General features: G+C 37.2%; 2 protein-coding genes across 4 annotated transcripts in view; both read right to left on the bottom strand.

Annotated features, from left to right (window-relative positions):
- LOC109841322 (26S proteasome regulatory subunit 4 homolog B) overlaps nt 1–257 on the bottom strand; it is a 10,643-nt gene extending 10,386 nt beyond the window's left edge. Inside the window, exon 1 of the mRNA XM_020410254.1 lies at nt 6–257. Within this exon, the coding sequence (XP_020265843.1) occupies nt 6–157 (152 nt within the window). The 5' untranslated portion in view covers nt 158–257. The remainder of the gene's footprint in view (nt 1–5) is intronic.
- Nucleotides 9,016–15,650, bottom strand: LOC109841321 (CBL-interacting serine/threonine-protein kinase 21-like). Of its 3 annotated transcripts, XM_020410251.1 has the most exons (14): nt 15,480–15,650; nt 13,165–13,227; nt 13,014–13,085; nt 12,822–12,929; nt 12,680–12,751; nt 12,539–12,592; nt 11,744–11,959; nt 11,179–11,298; nt 10,977–11,090; nt 10,786–10,905; nt 10,577–10,639; nt 10,431–10,505; nt 10,233–10,332; nt 9,016–10,156 (listed from the first exon to the last, which is right to left on the bottom strand). In XM_020410251.1, the coding sequence occupies exons 1-13, from the start codon at nt 15,639–15,641 to the stop codon at nt 10,291–10,293; spliced, it is 1,281 nt and encodes a 426-aa protein (XP_020265840.1). In that variant the 5' UTR covers nt 15,642–15,650; the 3' UTR covers nt 9,016–10,156; nt 10,233–10,290. The 3 variants fall into 3 exon arrangements, with proteins under 3 accessions (XP_020265840.1, XP_020265841.1, XP_020265842.1); XM_020410253.1 differs by lacking the exons at nt 9,016–10,156; nt 10,233–10,332; nt 10,431–10,505; ... (1 more) ...; nt 10,786–10,905; nt 10,977–11,090 and adding an exon at nt 11,371–11,416 and having other exon boundaries at nt 11,266–11,298; XM_020410252.1 differs by lacking the exons at nt 9,016–10,156; nt 10,233–10,332; nt 10,431–10,505; ... (1 more) ...; nt 10,786–10,905; nt 10,977–11,090 and having other exon boundaries at nt 11,254–11,416.

The following is a 17,378-nucleotide window of genomic DNA, read 5'->3' as shown; positions in this document are numbered from 1 at the left end:
CGGCGGCGTCGGGGCCCTTTTGCTTGCGTTGCTTGCGACCGACGCGGGAAGGAGGGGCCGAGGGCTCGAATTTCTTGTCCTTTTTGCTGTCGCCATCGTTCTTGCGGTCGCCGGGGAAATTATGCTTGTTGAGACCGCCCGGAGTTCCTTGGCCCATGGCAGCAGCGGTGATCGGAGATTGGTCTAGGGTTTGGGGGAGGGGGAGAAGAAGGCCAGAGAAGGGGAGAGGATTTTTTGGGCGTCGGCTCGGGATGAATGGGAAGGGACTTTTGCATATATACCCATCAAAGTTTTCATATTCGCATAGTTATCTTACAAATCTTAATATTTGCAAATTTGCCTCCAATCCCCTCATATCGATTTTTTTTTCTACCTTTCACTTTACAGTTTTAGTTTTTTACATAGGAAATTGCAGCGAGCCTATTAGAAGTTAGGGAAAAATGTGTTCAGGCCCCAAAAACAGAAGCTTTATGTGCTGCAGCCCCTTCTAGTTTCCCCCATGTGGTTCAGCCCCTTGAAATGTGACATTTTATGCCACAGCCCCTTTTTAACAATTATTACATGACAACTAAGCTAAAATCCCCAAAATAACCTTATCCCCTCTCCTCAATCCTTCAAACCCAGTTCTCTCTCTCTCTCTCTCTCTCTCTCTCTCTCTCTCTCTTTAAAAACAAGGGCTTTCTCAAGCTCGTCGCTCTGGCCCTCGCCCTCCTCGCCGTCGCCACCTCCGCTCAGGCTCCCAAGCCTCCCCTGAGTTCGTCGCCGCCTCCCCTCCTCTCCTCCGCCCGACCTCATCGCGGTAGCTCGTCGTCGCTCTCCGTCTCGCCCTCGACTATGCCGGAGTTCGCCGCTGTGCCTGCCACTTTTGAACCCTATAGTATGGTAGGCCGGAGGAGGATGACCAAGAGAAAAGAGTGCATGATGCCCAAGAAAAGTAAAAATGAAGGGGCTGCAGCCACAATGTCACTCTTTTTTTTTTTGGAATTTGATGAGAAGTCGCTGCTTGTTAAGGAGATTGTTAGTCAAGATGGTTAAAATTAGAACTAACGTGTTATAAAATAGAACTAACTTGGTATAAAATAGAACTAACATTGTATAAATTAGAACTAACTTGGTATAAATTAGAACTAACGTGGTATAAATTAGAACTAACGTGGTTAAAATTAGAACTAATTTGTTATAAATTAGAACTACCTTGTTATAAATTAGAACTAATATGGTTAAAATTAGAACTAACGTGGTATAAAATAAAACTAACTTGATATAAATTAGACCTAACACGGTATAAAATAGAACTAACGTGGTATAAATTAGAACTAACTTGATATAAATTAGAATTAACGTGGTATAAAATAGAACTAACGTGGTATAAATTAGAACTAACGCAGTGTAAAATAGAACTAACGTGATATAAATTAGAACTAATTTAGTATAAATTAGAACTAATTTGGTATAAATTAGAACTAACATGGTATAGAATAGAACTAACATTGTGCAGTTTAGAACTAACACGCTACAGAATAGAACTAACACTGTGCAGATTAGAACTAACAGTGTAGACAGAATAGAACTAACATTGTGCAGATTAGAACTAACACTGTAGACAGAATAGAACTAACAGTGTAGACAGAATAGAACTAACAGTGTGCAGATTAGAACTAACACTGTAGACAGAATAGAACTAACATTGTAGACAAAATAGAACTAACATTGTAGACAGAATAGAACTAACATTGTGCAGATTAGAACTAACACTGTAGACAGAATAGAACTAACATTGTAGACAGAATAGAACTAACATTGTGCAGATTAGAACTAATATGGTTAAAATTAGAACTAACGTGGTATAAAAAAAACAGAATGCATTACAAGTTTACAATGTGATTAATTTAATTTTAAAGGGGTCAGAAAAAGGTTGTTATCATGTTTGGAGTCTTTCCGCCATAGACCAAATAGAATTTACTTGCAATAGAATACCCCTTTATAATACTTGAATATTTAGGCACCAAACAAGTTGATCAGCAAAATCCAATAATTAATTACATGAATGCTAAATTACACTGCCTCTCAAAATTAAGACAATGCTCTGCAATAGTCACAAAACTTGAGATAACAAATCGTTTGATGGCTGAAGCTACAAACAATTAAAAAAACAGTGATAGCTAATTCTTTATAGGCTAATAAAGAACACAGTGATAAATTAAGTAGAGACCTTCTTGTTAGGCTCAGACACGTACTTCACAAGAGAATCTTAGATTGAAAGCAGCTGAGGAAGGCTACTACTCCAACTTTGAAGCATCCATTTCATTATTGCTCCTCGCTGCAACTATAACTTTCGCCTGCTCGATCCTCCAGTGTAAAGTTCGCCCGCTTATATTTAGAAAATTAATGTACTTTTTGTACATCTCAAGGATCTCATTGTCGCTAACAACAACAGGATTGGTGAAATTCCAGATTAATTCCCTTAAGGTTTCTCTTTGCCATCTTAACCGAAATAGGAAGAAGCTCATCTAAGACAGTCATACTGTTCGGTATGTTCACCACTTTGTCGTATCGAGATATCCTCGTGATGAAGTTTCGTGGATTGCTAAGGTCAGAAGGGATTGGCATTCGAACTCTCAGGGTACCTACGTTGTCATAGTTTTTCAGACGCTCTTCTTACGTGAAAACAGTTATGAGTATAAAATGATAATCAGTCAATTCGCATCTCACCACAAAATCAAAGTTGTTACTACAACGGAAGGGCGCTTGCAGACAAATAGAACTAACCATTTGTGCGGTCATTAGCAACTAATATGGCTTAAAATTAGACTAACGTGGTATAAAAAAAAACTAACATTTCTGTCTACATGTTAGTCTATTATGTCTACGTGTTAGTTCTAATCTGCACAATGTAGCTTACTATTCTGTCACAATGTTAGTTTCTTATTCTGTCTTACAGTGTTAGTTCTAATCTGCACAATGTTAGCGTTCTATTTGTCGCTACACTGTTAGTTCTAATCTGCACAGTGTTAGGTTCTATTCTGTGCGTGTTTAGTTCTTAACGCACTGTTAGTATCTATTCTATACCATGTTAGTTTCATTTTATACAAAATTAATTCTAATTTATATCTACGTTAGTTTCTATTTTACACATGCGTTAGTTCTAATTTATACCACGTTAGTTCTATTTTATACCACGTTAGTTCTAATTTATACCAAGTTAGTTCTAATTTATACCACGTTAGTTCTATTTTATACCGTGTTAGTTCTAATTTATATGCAAGTTAGTTTTATTTTATACCACGTTAGTTTCTAATTTTAACCATATTAGTTCTAATTTATAACAAGATAGTTCTAATTTATAACAAATTAGTTCTAATTTTAACCACGTAGTTCTTAATTTATACCATGTTAGTTCTAATTTATACCAAGTTAGTTCTAATTTATACAATTTAGTTCTATTTTATGCCAAGTTAGTTCTATTTTTATACCACAGCGTTAGTTCTTAATTTTAACCATCTTTGACTAAACATCTCCTTAACAAGCAGCGGCTTCTCATGCAAATTCCAAAAAAAAAAGAGTGACCTTGTGCCTGCAGCCCGCTTCATTTTCACTTTTCTTGGGCATCATGCACTCTTTCTCTGTGTCCATCCTCCTCGGCCAACCAATACTATAGGGTTCAAAAGTGGCAGGCACAACGGCGGAACTCCGACGTAGTCGAGCGGGCGAGACGGGGAGCCGACGACGAGCTACCGCGCGAGGTCGGGCGGAGGAGAGGAGGGGAGACGGGCGACGAACTCGGCGGAGGCTTGGGAGCCTGGGCGGAGGTGGCGACGGCGAGGACGGCGAGGGCCAGAGCGACGAGAGAAAGCCCTTGTTTTTAAAGAGAGAGAGAGAGAGAGAACTGTGTTTGAAGGATTGAGGAGAAAGGATAATGTTATTTTGGGGATTTTAGCTTAGTTGTCATGTAATAATTGTTAAAAAGGGGCTGCAGCACAAAATGTCACACTTCAAGGGGCTGAACTAAATGGGGGAAACTAGAAGGGGCTGCAGCACATGAAGTTTCTGTTTTTGGGGCCTGGACACATTTTTCCCTAGAAGTTATAGGAAATTTTGATATCATCTTATTTAAAAAACTAACATTCTTAAGTCGGAGCGGTAGAACGAGCCAATATGATAATTTTGAATGGTAATTTCTTAAATATCAAGATTTGGGAGATAATTTAGCAAATATTGAACGTTAACAAGGTATATATGCAAAGATCCGTAAAAGAAGGGTTTATTGGAGGAATTAGGGGTGAACACTAATTAGTGCAAATCGTGTATAAGCCGATAGATGGACCGAGATTTCACTAGCTATATTGATTTGAATTAGAAAAACTTCAACTAGGTTCGATTTTAACGTATTTGAAACACAAATAATTGAATCGATTGATCTCAATATAATTGTTTTAAGAACATATTTTAGATAAAATGTAATTTATACTAACATTTTTTAATATAGTTTAATAACTAATAAATGTTTGGTTTAAGTTCGTAAAGTAATTAGTTTGATGAATTTGCTCTTCAACTCGGATATAAAATAAGTGAGAGGCTTGAAGGAGTAAGAGCGTTGAATTTTAATTAAAAATTCTAGAAGTTAACATGTGAAATGCCTAGCCTAAACAAACCAAACCGAACAACGCCTAAACGATTTGATTTTGTTGGGCTTGGTTCGGTTCATTTTGTATTCTCACCCTAATTTTTTAAAGAAATCTAACTGAATTAACTAAAAGTAAATTATTTATTTATAAAAAAATCAATTATGTTAAATCAATAGTTGTTTTTTTTTGAATAAATTGAAAATTGACGGCCAGGCAAAATAGCAATTATTATGATTTTAGAGCTAGCCTATAAAATACCTAAGAATATATGGATATATGATTTGCGGCGCATGCATAAAAAAATGCTTTAAGGACCCAAAATATGGGACCAAGAGAGGGGAGGACATGTGAGGTGTCTCCTCCTTATTGCGCAATGAGCTAGTCATTATAATTTTCGGCACATGCATAAAAAAAAGAAAAATGTCTTAAGGACCCAAAATATGGGACCAAGTAAGAGGACAGGTGAGGTGTGTCCCCTCCCTATTGCATAATAACCTGACAACTCATTATACAATAGGGAGAGTCCCATATTTTAGGTCGCTGTAGCAGCACTCTAGGGATGGCAAAATGGACCCAAAACCAATTGCCCACCCATACCCACCCGCCAAATGAACCATCCAAACCTACCCATTTAGTTAAATGGGTCATAAATGGGTGAGTATAGTTTCTATTAAAGATAAATAGGTCATTAATGGGTGAGTTATTACCCACCCATCTACCCGTTTAGATGGATATTGTTTTAAAAACACCCACAACGCTTAAACAATTACAAAACTTATTTTAAAAAATTAAAAATTATAAAAAACACTTAAAATGACTAACAACCCCTTAAAATTTTAAGATTTGTAAAAAACACCCTCAAAGTTTAAAATATTATAAAAACGCCCTCAAGAGTTAAAAATTATAAAAAAAACTATCAAAATTTTCTAACCTCACAGATGACACATGAAATTTAAAAATTACCAACAGCCCCCTAAAATTTTATAATTTGCAAAGACACCCTTAAAAGTTGTAGAAAATGAGAAAAACACCATCAAGACTTCAAAATTACCAAACAATTTTAGAGTTTTCTAAACTTGCAAATAACATATGAAATCTAAAAAATTTCAATAGTCCCCTATAAATTTAAAATTTACAATTAACACCCTCAAAGTTTTAAATTTTTAGAAAAACACCCTCCATAGTTTAGAATTACAAAACCATCCTGAAATTTCAAAACCTACAAATGACACATGAAATCCAAAAATTACTAGCAACCCCCTGTAAATTTATAATTTACAAAAAACACCCTCAAAGTTTAAAAATTACAAAAAGCACCCTCAAGAGTTCAAAACTACATAACAATCTTAGAATTTTCTAAACTTGCAAATGACACATGAAATCTAAAAAATTTCGGTAGTCCCCTATAAATATCAAATTTGCAAGTAACACCATCAAACTTTTAAAAATTATAAAAAACACCCTCAATGATATATAAATATAAAAAGTAGGCGCTCACAATTCTTCGTCGGCAGGAGATATATGCGTGTGCGGCCAAGTGTAATTTGTCACATGACCAAAGTAAGAGCTTTTTTTAAATAACCGAGCAGGTAGTAAACTAGACTTGTTACGAGTCCATCTCTTCTTTTGCTCAGCCCCGTCATCATTTGCTTCTTTTCCTCACAATTCTGTCCTAATTTTCTCAAGTAGTCGATTCAATTGAGAAATAAATGTTTATAGAAAACCCCCTGAAAGTTTGTAGAAAACCTCCTAAAAGTTTACAAAAAAACCCTGAAAGTTTACAGAAAACACCCTGAAAGTTTACAAAAAAACCCCTGAAAGTTTACATAAAACCCCTGAAAGTTTGTAAAAAACCCCCTAAAAGTTTACAGAAAACCCCTGAAAGTTTACAGAAACCCCCTAAAAGTTTGCAAAAAGCCCCCTGAAAGTTTACAGAAAACCCACTGAAAGGTTGCACAAAACCCCCTAAAAGTTTGCAGAAAACCCCCAGAAAGTTTACAAAAAATCCCCTGAAAGTTTGCAAAAAAACCCCCTGAAAGTTTGCAGAAAGCCACTAAAAGTTTACAGAAAACCCCCTGAAAATTTACAGAAAACCCCCTGAAAGTTTGCAGAAAACCCTCTGAAAGTTTGCAGAAAACCCCCTAAAAGTTTGCAGAAACCCCCCCTAAAAGTTTGTCAAAAACCCCCTGAAAGTTTGTAGAAAACCCCCTAAAAGTTTACAGAAAATCCCCTGAAAGTTTGCAGGAAACCACCNGTCGTTGAGGCGGTTCTTGCGGTTCCACAGAACAGGGCCCCCCACTTGAGAGGGGCCCCCACTCCTGTCTTCCCCTCCCCTGCTCGCCTCAACTCTCCCCTCAGGCCCTCACCAGGTCACCGCGCCTCCGCCCCCAGCCCAACCGCCACCGTCTCCTCTCCCCTCGTCACCACCTCCTCATCCCGCCGCCAGCACCGCCGCCTTGCCTTCCTCCTCCTCCCCCGCTCCACTTCTTAGATCCAGACCCCGAGACCCGCAACCACCCCCACCTGACGGCTGAAACCTAAAAATTCTCATTTTTGCCCCTTTGGAATCCCTAGCGATTGCGATTCTTCTTCGATTTCGTGCTGGTAGCTGATAAATCTCTTGTTTTATTTGTGCAATTTCAAATTTCTTGCAGTTTTATCTTTCTGTTTATTTCCTTGATTTGATTTAAATAATTATTGTCTTGTTTTTGGACAAATTTAGGGGTACTCATTGTTTACTTAATGTTATTTCTAGCTAAACTAGAAAAAGCTGACATATTTTTTCCGTTCATTTTTTTAGCAAAAAATCGGTTTTTTTATTATTTACGGTTGGGTGTTTCCTTGAAATTGTGATTATCACGTGTGGGTTTTTTTTGGGTACAAATTGGTGATCAAATTGGGTTATTTCCTATTTGTGTAGGAGCTTAATTGAGATGGTCAGTGCGAGACCAGTGACTGGGAATTTGGATTTTGGTTTTGTAACCTCGTGGTTGGTGATAGCAAGGGGAACATGGAAGGAATGGCCTTGAATGGATGGAAGGATCTTCCAATGGAACTCTTATTGAGGATTGTTTCGCTCAGTGATGGTCAGACTGTTATCGTTGCATCGGGGGTCTGCACTGGGTGGAGAGATGCAATTTCTGCGGGATTGGCACGCCTCTGCCTGTCATGGTAATGGTTCATCTTTCTCAATATTTTCCTGTTCCTGCTAAATGGAGGTTTTGAGTACTTACTGTGAATTAATAATAACAAATGGAATTTTTTTGCACTTTATGTGAATCGATTATGCCATCTGACGGTCCAAGCCGCCTCCTCCCTTTCCTCCGCCACCTTCCCTCTTCACCGTCCATCGCCTCCCAGTCCTTCTCCCAAATTTAGAACAGGGCCCCCAAATTGTCAGCAACGCCTCTGCATTTAGCAAGTGCTAAATGAGTCATAAATGGTTAAGTGATCATAAATATGCCCACCCATTTATGACCCAACCAAAATCCAATCAAAACCATCCATTTGCCATCCCTACAGCACTCTAAAAAAAATCCCAAAGCTGGCCAGCGACAATTTGCAAAATTATGTAAGGTTTGAGGGCCTTCAGACCAATTCCAAACATGTAAGGGACTAATCTGAAGATCCGAGGGGCTAACAACGTAGGTTTTGTTTCTGATCAGATGAGCCTCTGGTGAGCTTAAGAGCGAGCATGGAAACGACGGAGTCAGGCCGGAACGCGAGGGAATCGCTGGATCTGGCGTTCAAGATGTCGAACATTCTGGAAGCGGGGCTGGATCGGCACACCCTCTCCCTCCTCATCGCCCTCTGCGATCGCGGAGTCAATCCCGAAGCCCTAGCCGCCCTCGTCCGCGAGCTCTCTCCTCCGCAAGATCCCGTCACCGCCCCAAACCCTAGCTCTCGCCAACCCTGACCTCACCCCGCGCGCGCGTTCTCTCTCCTTCCCTCTTTCTCCGGTAAAAGAAACTTTTTTGTTTACTTTTGCAATTTTTTTGTTGTGGCGCTTATTTAGGGTTACAATGTGTATTTTGAATTTTTTTCCCTCTCCCTCTCGTAATGAATTGGATGCTTAATCGTATGAATTGTTGATTTGGGGAAGGGAAAGATGCGATTTTGTTTTCTGTGCTAAAGCGTAATCGTAAAACCCAAATGTTTGCATTGCCAGTCATATTTCTTGTTGTAAAATTTCAGTATGTTTGATGAAATAATAATGCAGCGTGTCTTAGCTCCTAGCGCAATTCCATAATCATTTTGTTATTTAAGAGCAGGATACGTATCTAGTAATTTTTGGGCTTATAGGACATACGAGAAGATTGTAACTCCTAGTGCGATTCGAGGTTATTTGGAATTGGATGCAGAGAGAGTCGAGGTGGCTTTCATTCTCGAGGTAGATGACTTAGAGAGTTTTAGAGGATTCCGTGTATCATTTTAGCGCGATCCCTTCAAGTGCTACTTACATTTTGTATGAATTGCGAAGGAACCTGAGGCGGTTTATCAATGAAGTAATTTTTCCGCATCCTATATCTTCTTTAGGGGGCATTGATAGCTTGTTGTTTAGCTCTGGGTTATTAGCAGCTTCAATTTTGGAGATCCTCTCCCAGAAGTGGTGACTTTCAACTGTAGACTAGGATACCTGTTTACGAAAATTGGATTTTTGAATCTTATCAACCTGGGGAGTGCGATGATCGTTGTGGAAACGGGCAGAGATGGCTGAGGGTGTTGAGGTTTTGATTGGAGACCGACAGAAGAGATACTTGTTGGTAAAATGACTTTGAGGTGATTTGTTCTTTAAGGGGCTTTGAATTGGATAAAGATTCGATAGTGGAGTTAAAATGAGGAAGGTAAGCAGTAGGTATCATTACATAAGGCCCTGAAAGGAAGTGTAACTTGACATCAGTTTTAGGAGAAGATGTGTCCTGAGGATGATTAAATAGTTCAAGGGAGAAAAGCCTCTTTAGCGAAAAACCTATTTAGCTCTTTAAACAGTTCGATCGAGAACGCTGCTGAAGAGGAGGATCTCCTTGGCCTTTAGCTTTCGATACCATTGATGGTGGCCAAGGATGAACTCCTCACCATAGACTGCATCCTAAGTTAACAGAGATTTGCTTGGGGGACAAATAATTTATCTTTACATTCCCATTGCCTGCAAATTCTTAGAGACTACGTCCATCTTTTAGGAGCTGTGGCTATAAATTCAAATTTGCTGATGAATCCTACTGTATATGGGAATAAGATAGCTTTTCCAATTCAGATGAGTGAACTAATGCTCATAATTGATTAGTTAATTACTAAACTCCCTTGCATCATTATATGGCTAGTCAAAAAAAATTACAGGTGAAAATTATTTAATAGATACATACATACATTCATCCACTTATTCACCAATCCAACAACAATGTCATAATATTAAATTTACTTTTCGCTTCGCATGGAAACTTCTGTCAAAAATTGTGGTCAGAACAAGTCAAGCCCAAGAGTGGTATCCCAAGTACTTCTGCATTCTTCGCTGCCTCTGCTACTCAATGAATCTGCAAGAACATAAGAAACGTCAGTTGCTATAATTAGTTAATTACATCATACAAGTAAGACTTTTTGCATACTTACTCCCTTGAGGTTTTGATATCTTCTTCATCAGCATTTGTGTTTACAAATCCAACGATCTTCAAGCACTTGATTGAAGCACATTTGATAGGGTTTTGCAGAACTATTTATTCCAAACATGATGTAAAAACTTGTTAAAAACAAGTAATATAGTTTCTGAGAGATAAAACCAAAGATTTAGGCCATTTTCAGCATGATCACCTCTTTGTACACTCCTATTTCTCCGGCATGCTTTGATATTTCTACGACACAGTGAACTGGAGCAACCTCTGTCACCTGAAATTTTTTATATTTTTTAGCCAATAAAAAATGAAGTTTGTAAACGAACAACAAGCTAAGATTTTTACCTCAGCTGATAGGATTACATGTGATATACTTCTTGATAGCCTCTTCTGCTCATGAATCTTTACCTGAAAATTAACAAAAGTTTATAATAACTTATTCTATTTATCATAAATTAAAGAAACCGCCAATTTGTCATTGAACCTTGGAGTTGTTTATCCTCTCAACAGAGAGGCAGACATCTTTTGCAGCAGCCTCAATCTTTTCCACGAACCTTGGAGTTGTTTATCCTCTCAACAGAGAGGCAGACATCTTTTGCAGCAGCCTCAATCTTTTCCACAGTCTCATCGACAGAATGTGATGATCCTAACTTTGTTTTCTGTTCATAATCATCCTTGAAGAGTTTCAGTTTAAAGAAGGAGAGATTTGATGACAAAAGAGATATCGGTCATGGCTTTTAATCACCTTTTCATGAAAAAGGCCTGAGAGGTCTAAGTCATTAGATAGCGCAATGAGTTGAAATGCATTGATAAAATTGTCAGAGCCAGAGTCTTCTTTTGCTTTGGGGCAGATATTTTCCTGAGAAAACTTGATTCAGTTCATAAAAACATGAATGTAAGTCAAAAATGAATAAATAAATAAACAACATATACGACTACGTCCTTACATTTTCAGCTGTGGTGTTATCATCGAGCAGTCTTGTATCTTTAACATTATCTGTTCCTTCTGGTGGCTGATAATCCATTCGAAACCACTCATCTTCAAGGATGTCTGATATTGTGGCTCTCTACATTGAGGAAAAAGAATAATCTTATTATTTTTATGATAACTTAACTAAGGGGAAAAACACTTACGCAACTTTAAGAGAGAGAGAGGGGGGTAGGGATCGCTCATATCGTGGCTCTCTGCATCGAGGAAAAAAGAGTAATCTTATTATTTTTATGATGACTTTTATGCGCACATCTATCTTGAGTTTCTATTGTATTTTCTGAAGTTTCACACCTATTCCTTACTGAATCACCAACTTCCTGAGTACCGGTGACAATGGCAGATAACTTAATATTTAGATTTTCTTAAATCCCTACATTCTATTTAAATCCATTTGATCTTTAGAGCTATTTATTCCAGACTACTGTCAGTTATGAAAGTTAAACTTATCGATATCAAGTTTTATATCGCATTTCGGTAAATTGTATTCACTAATTTGGTCTAAAAGTAAAGTTAGAGTATACCCTTAAAGGATGTGGTTCCAATATCTTGGAGATCAAGCTCTTCTGAGAGGAGCTGAACCAATCTGGGCAAGCGTACTCAGCTCTAGATATCTTTCTGTACAAATTCATCAGGCTTCGATCTTCAAAGGGCAGATGACCAGCAAGCAACTCGTACAAAATCACTCCGCACGACCAAATGTCTGCTGCCATTCCCTCATACTGCTTGTGTACAATCACCTGCTTGTTACGGATATGCTAAATATTATTAGATGTTATTTTTTTTGTTCCAGAGAATACTTTATAAGGACAAATTTTCAAAACCATCCTATTTGAACACTTAATCCCAAAAAAACGACCTGTTTTGAACTTATTTGCAAAAACCGACCTGGTTTCAGCCTTAGCGCTGAAACCCGGTCGGTTTTTGTGAAAAAGCTTCTGAAACTTCACGGGAGTTGAACTCCCGTGAAGTTTAGCAGCTTTACTAAACTTCACGGGAGTTGAACTCCCGTGAAGTTTCATAGTTCAAATTTTTTTTTGAACTATGAAACTTCACTGGAGTTGAACTCCTGAAGTTTAGCAGATTTGCTAAACTTCACGGGAGTTCAACTCCCGTGAAGTTTCGGAAAAAAACTTTTAAAAAACTGACCTGGTTTCAGCGTCAGAGCTGAAATCAGGTCGGTTTTTGAAAATAAGTTCAAAACTGGTCTTTTTTTTTTTGGATAAAATGTGGAAATAGGTTGGTTTTCAAAATTCGTCCTACTTTATAATGTTTACATTTCATTCAGCAGATACCGACTCCGATTGAGTTTCATGTACCTCAGGAGCAACATAACTTGGTGAGCCGCACGCGGTCGATAACAAGTCACCGGGCTAGAAAATAATAATCCAATTTGAGGCTTCAGTTGAATAATTAAATTTCTAGAACAAATTCTTCAGGGATGATGCGAGGATTATTACCTTTTTCAGCACACTTAGCCCGAAATCAGATATCTTCAAATTTCCCTTGTTATCCAGCAACAGGTTCTCTGGCTGTTTTTTTTTAATATATTAATCACAAAATAAATTCAATAGGAAATCAAGGGTCAAAAAGGAAAAGTACCTTGAGATCTCTATGGTAGACTCCTCTGGCATGGCAATAATCCACAGCATCAATAAGCTGTTGAAAGTATTTCCTTGCCTCTTTTTCATCCAATTGTTTAATATATGACTGCGCATGAAACAGAAAATTGGAAAATTTTTAGACAAAACTTATAGGAGAATATTATTTATAACCAACACCAGAAAACCTCACCATTTTATCGGCAAGTTGCCCTCCGGAAATATATTCCATCACTAGATAAATTTTAGTCTTCGTTGCAATAACCTGGTTTCAAATTTTCTTAGCTCGAGGTACATTAAAAGTTTAGGAAAATACGCATGGAATAAAAAAAATTAGGACTAACCTCGTATATTTTAACAATGTTAGGATGGTGTAGTAGCTTCATTGTACTTATTTCTCTCTTTACCTAAGAAAGAATATTGATAAGCATTCTATTCATTAGTAAATATCAAATTTACGGAGGAAATATAAAATAGTTTTTTTTTCACTCCAGAAAAAAATGATTTTGATATGGTAAGCAATTATGTCCTAGACGAACATTTCCTTGATTATCCTTTTAGGTCCCGTTTGGAACCCAAATTTTTTGGGTATTTTGGGTGAAAGCCTTACATTGTGTCAGGCTTTCACCCTTAGACCCCGTTTGTTTAAAGTTTTTTGCCTGGGGAAGGGGTGGAAAGCTGCCCACCATTTGGCAGCTTTCCGCCCCCCCTCCCCCGATGCAAAAAGAACTAAAACCAAACGGGGTCTTAGAGGCGTTTTAGGGTGAAAGCCTGACACAATGTCAGACTTTCACCCAAAATACCCAAAAAAATTTGGGTTCCAAACGCGCCCTACCAGTACCCCTGGGGCACTCGTTAAGGAGCATTAATTACACAAGAATCGGTGTAAACAATTAGTTTTGCTATATATGCACTACTTCTCTCCTAATAAATGCTTTTAATGGCCTTTTCAAAAATACCAAATACGAATTTTTTTTAGATATCGAGGGCGGGGGGGGGGGGGGGGGGGGCTAAATCCCATTTACCTTAGACAGACATGCTTCACTCTTCAATTTTCAAAGAAAATATTGAATTCAATCTCTTCCAAAGTATTTTTTTTCCTTTTTCTTATTATGCTTCTTATTTGAAGCATCAACATTTTCATTTCTAGGACATGATAGCATTATTACTCCCAACACCCTTATATAATTCACAATTTAATTAGCTCTATTTTCCATTTTATTTGTTGAGATAATTCAGTAGTGGTGTATAAAATGGAGAAAGTTGGTGATAGGTTTTTCCCGATTTACCCTCTCATTTTTGTCCACCACATGCCGAAGAAGTATTACTTATTTGCCTTTATTAATCTACTTACCCACCTTTTATATATAGGGTTTTCCTATAGAGTGCCCATGGGCACTTTATAAGAGAGGAGAGAGATAGAGAGAGATGATTGGGGAGGGGGTCCCAATGCAAATCAGGTGGGCCCCCTCCTCAATCATCTCTCTATCTCTCTCTCCTCTTCTATAGAGTGCAATATTTGGATTGAGATCCTCTCCAATTATGTGGTAATCGAGAAGGGTCCAATTTTCTCTATCTTTACCATCTATATCACTTTCAACGTATGAGATCATGACATGTGAAATTCTAATTATTACAAGTAGTGCTTTTGAATATAGTGGTTTTCAAGCTTGCAAGTGGTTTTTGAGACCATAGTAATTTTCAAGACAACAATAATAGACGGTAATGATTGAAATAATTGGACTCTCTATGATTACCACATGATTGTAGGGGATCCGAATCCATAATATTTTATTGACATTCACAACTTTTAAGGTAGTGATTGGTTATAACTATGAATGCTAAACCATTGCACTCTATGGATGCAATCCAGCATACATAAATTTGCATTGAAAGAAAACGTTGCTTAGTGACCAAAGAACTGTTATCAATTAAAGCAATGCAATAAAGGGTTTTCTTGCTTAAATTTTCATAGTATTCCATTGACATTGGATCCTTTACGTGCGATCAACAATAATGGACAACGTTATTATAGATTCTTTGCCTTTTTCCACTAAATCAAGATAAATTAGTTTGGTAAATTTCAAATAAATGAGCTTTTCATTCTTTTCTGGCCGTGCTAATTTGAGCAATATACATTCCATTGATCCTCTAGGAAACAATATTACAAAAGAAATTAAAGATTCTACGAATACTTAAACCATTTTAAGGCTTTTTTTCCCCTCAAAAAAAAGTTTAAGGCATTATTTTTCTTTCATTTTTAGGCCTATTATTCATAAATGTATTGGTACGTATTAATTTGAATTTGATTTAAACAGATGCAAAAGACTTCAAAAGCAAACATTGTAGATAAGATTCCCCACATCTATTTATCAATTAGTGATATAGAACAATTTGAAGAACTTTACATATATGCAGGAATCATTTCATAGTTCCCTTTAATTTCTATTCTAATTAATATTACGTCCTAAAGGTGAAACCCCTCTATATGAAAGCAAAATCGGATAAAATTGCATCAAAACATAAAGATTAAAACTAAGATAGACGCTGCTCATCAATGGAATCATTTCATTTTTCATCCAAGTACATATATATATATAATTTCTCAAAATAAAGATTAAAACTAAGATAGACGCTGCTCATGATCATCATGACTAACCTGATACATGAGCTTTTTCTTCAATATCATCTTCTTATCTATGACTTTGACCGCGACGAACTGACCAGACTCAGAGTCCACGGCGAGCTTCACCTTTGCGAAGGTCCCTTCTCCGATTGTTCGCCCTAATTGATACTTACCGATGCGAGTAGCAAACCCCATCCTCGAATATTTCTTATTTCTTCATATATATATTTCCCCTTAGTTTGGTGTGTGTATATATATATATATCAATAATCAATTAGGTAGGTTTTAGTCCTCGTATAATTGGGTTGTCGACTGTGCAGGTTGTGGGCTTTGGATGCTTGATGAAGATTTTGAGTATGGCTTTGTGGTGATTAATGGTCCTTAGATTTTGTGGCGGTTCATTTTAAACAAGCTCGATCTCTTGCATGTGGTGTGTATTATACAAATGTGAAATGATGGAGACTATTATATGTATTTAGATGTTAGAGAGAGAGAGAGAGAGAGAGAGAGAGAGAGAGAGAGAGAGAGAGAGGGCGAGCGGTTGAGGCCGAGTGGGCTGTAACCGGGAACGTGATTTGAATGGAAGGTGCATCCTCCTATTACACCATTTTGTAGTAACACCGTTCGACTATTCCCTATTTGCAAATCTAGACTGCTTCCGCTGAAAATCAGGAGAATATTACAGCTCTGTTTGGCAAAACTACCTGAAACCTGCGAGATTATAGCTGAAAGCTGTTAATCTAGCTGAAAGCTGTGAAATTGTAGCTGAAAGCTAATAGCTGTGTAGCTAGCTGATTGACTAGAGCTGTTTGGCAAAAGTAGCTGTACAACTAGCTTAAATTTATAAATGACTAAAAATGACATGCAATATTATTGATATAAAATTAGAATTATTAGGGGCAAAATGGAAGAAAAAATTTGGCAGCTCCTTCCCAAAGACAAACGCTACTTGAGGTAGCTTTCCAAAAGCTACTTGCAAAAGACACAATCTCCAAAATAATCTCCTCTTATTTTTGGTCACCAACTCTGATACCATGATGAGAAGGGAGAAGATGGGAGAATTGTTTTCGTACTGATGATGAAAATGGTTACATGTATATATATACATCAATAATGCAATAATGCAAGAATCATCTAAACTAGGAAAATATATAAAAAGATATCAACACAAATATTTGACCAAATCCTTAAATTGATTGTGCCTAATCAACCAGCTTTTGTTTCCTTCTTTGGATGGATTTGATATCTCAATCAATCAGCACAATATTTGATCAAATCCTTAATTGATGTTGCCAGCTATTGTTGCCTGCTTTGGATGGATTTGATATCTCTATCACAGCTCTACTAGCTTATTGACCAAGTCAATAAGACACAATCTCTTAGATAAGACACAATCTCTTGTTGCCAAACAGTGCCTACGTAGTTGTTTGAACTTGTTTGTGTAGCTTTTTTTTGCTGAGGGATTAATTAGCTCTTCATTTAGATTCTGAGCAAAGAATCAACACAAGACTGTATGATCTAAATCAAGAGTTGATCTCTTTAATCTGTGGAGGGGGACTATTGTTGTTTTCTTGCTGAATACGTGGCTAGCTGTTGATAGTTAGGATTAAAAATCTTGATGTTAATTAAGATCTAGAATCAACATAGATTAAAATAAAAAAAAATGTTAAGTTTTCCAATAGTTTTTTGTCCGTTTTAGAAATTAATTTTCATATTGTAGAAATTTTTATTTTTAATGGTTGAATATTTCTGATGTTTTATTGAACATTCAGTTTAGCTAAAAATTCGGATGTAAGCTTAATCATGGATACGTTATGCAATTTTATAAAGATGTTGTGTTTGGGTTTTCAATAAAAATGAATCGACATAATTAAGTTGGCTATTTGTCACTTTAATCCAAAAAAATTGGCTCGATGCAAGGGAATGGGTCTG

The sequence above is a fragment of the Asparagus officinalis genome, chromosome 5 (genome assembly GCF_001876935.1).
Source record: "Asparagus officinalis chromosome 5, Aspof.V1, whole genome shotgun sequence".
NCBI lineage: Eukaryota > Viridiplantae > Streptophyta > Magnoliopsida > Asparagales > Asparagaceae > Asparagus > Asparagus officinalis.
This window is presented reverse-complemented; position numbering and strand designations above follow the sequence as displayed.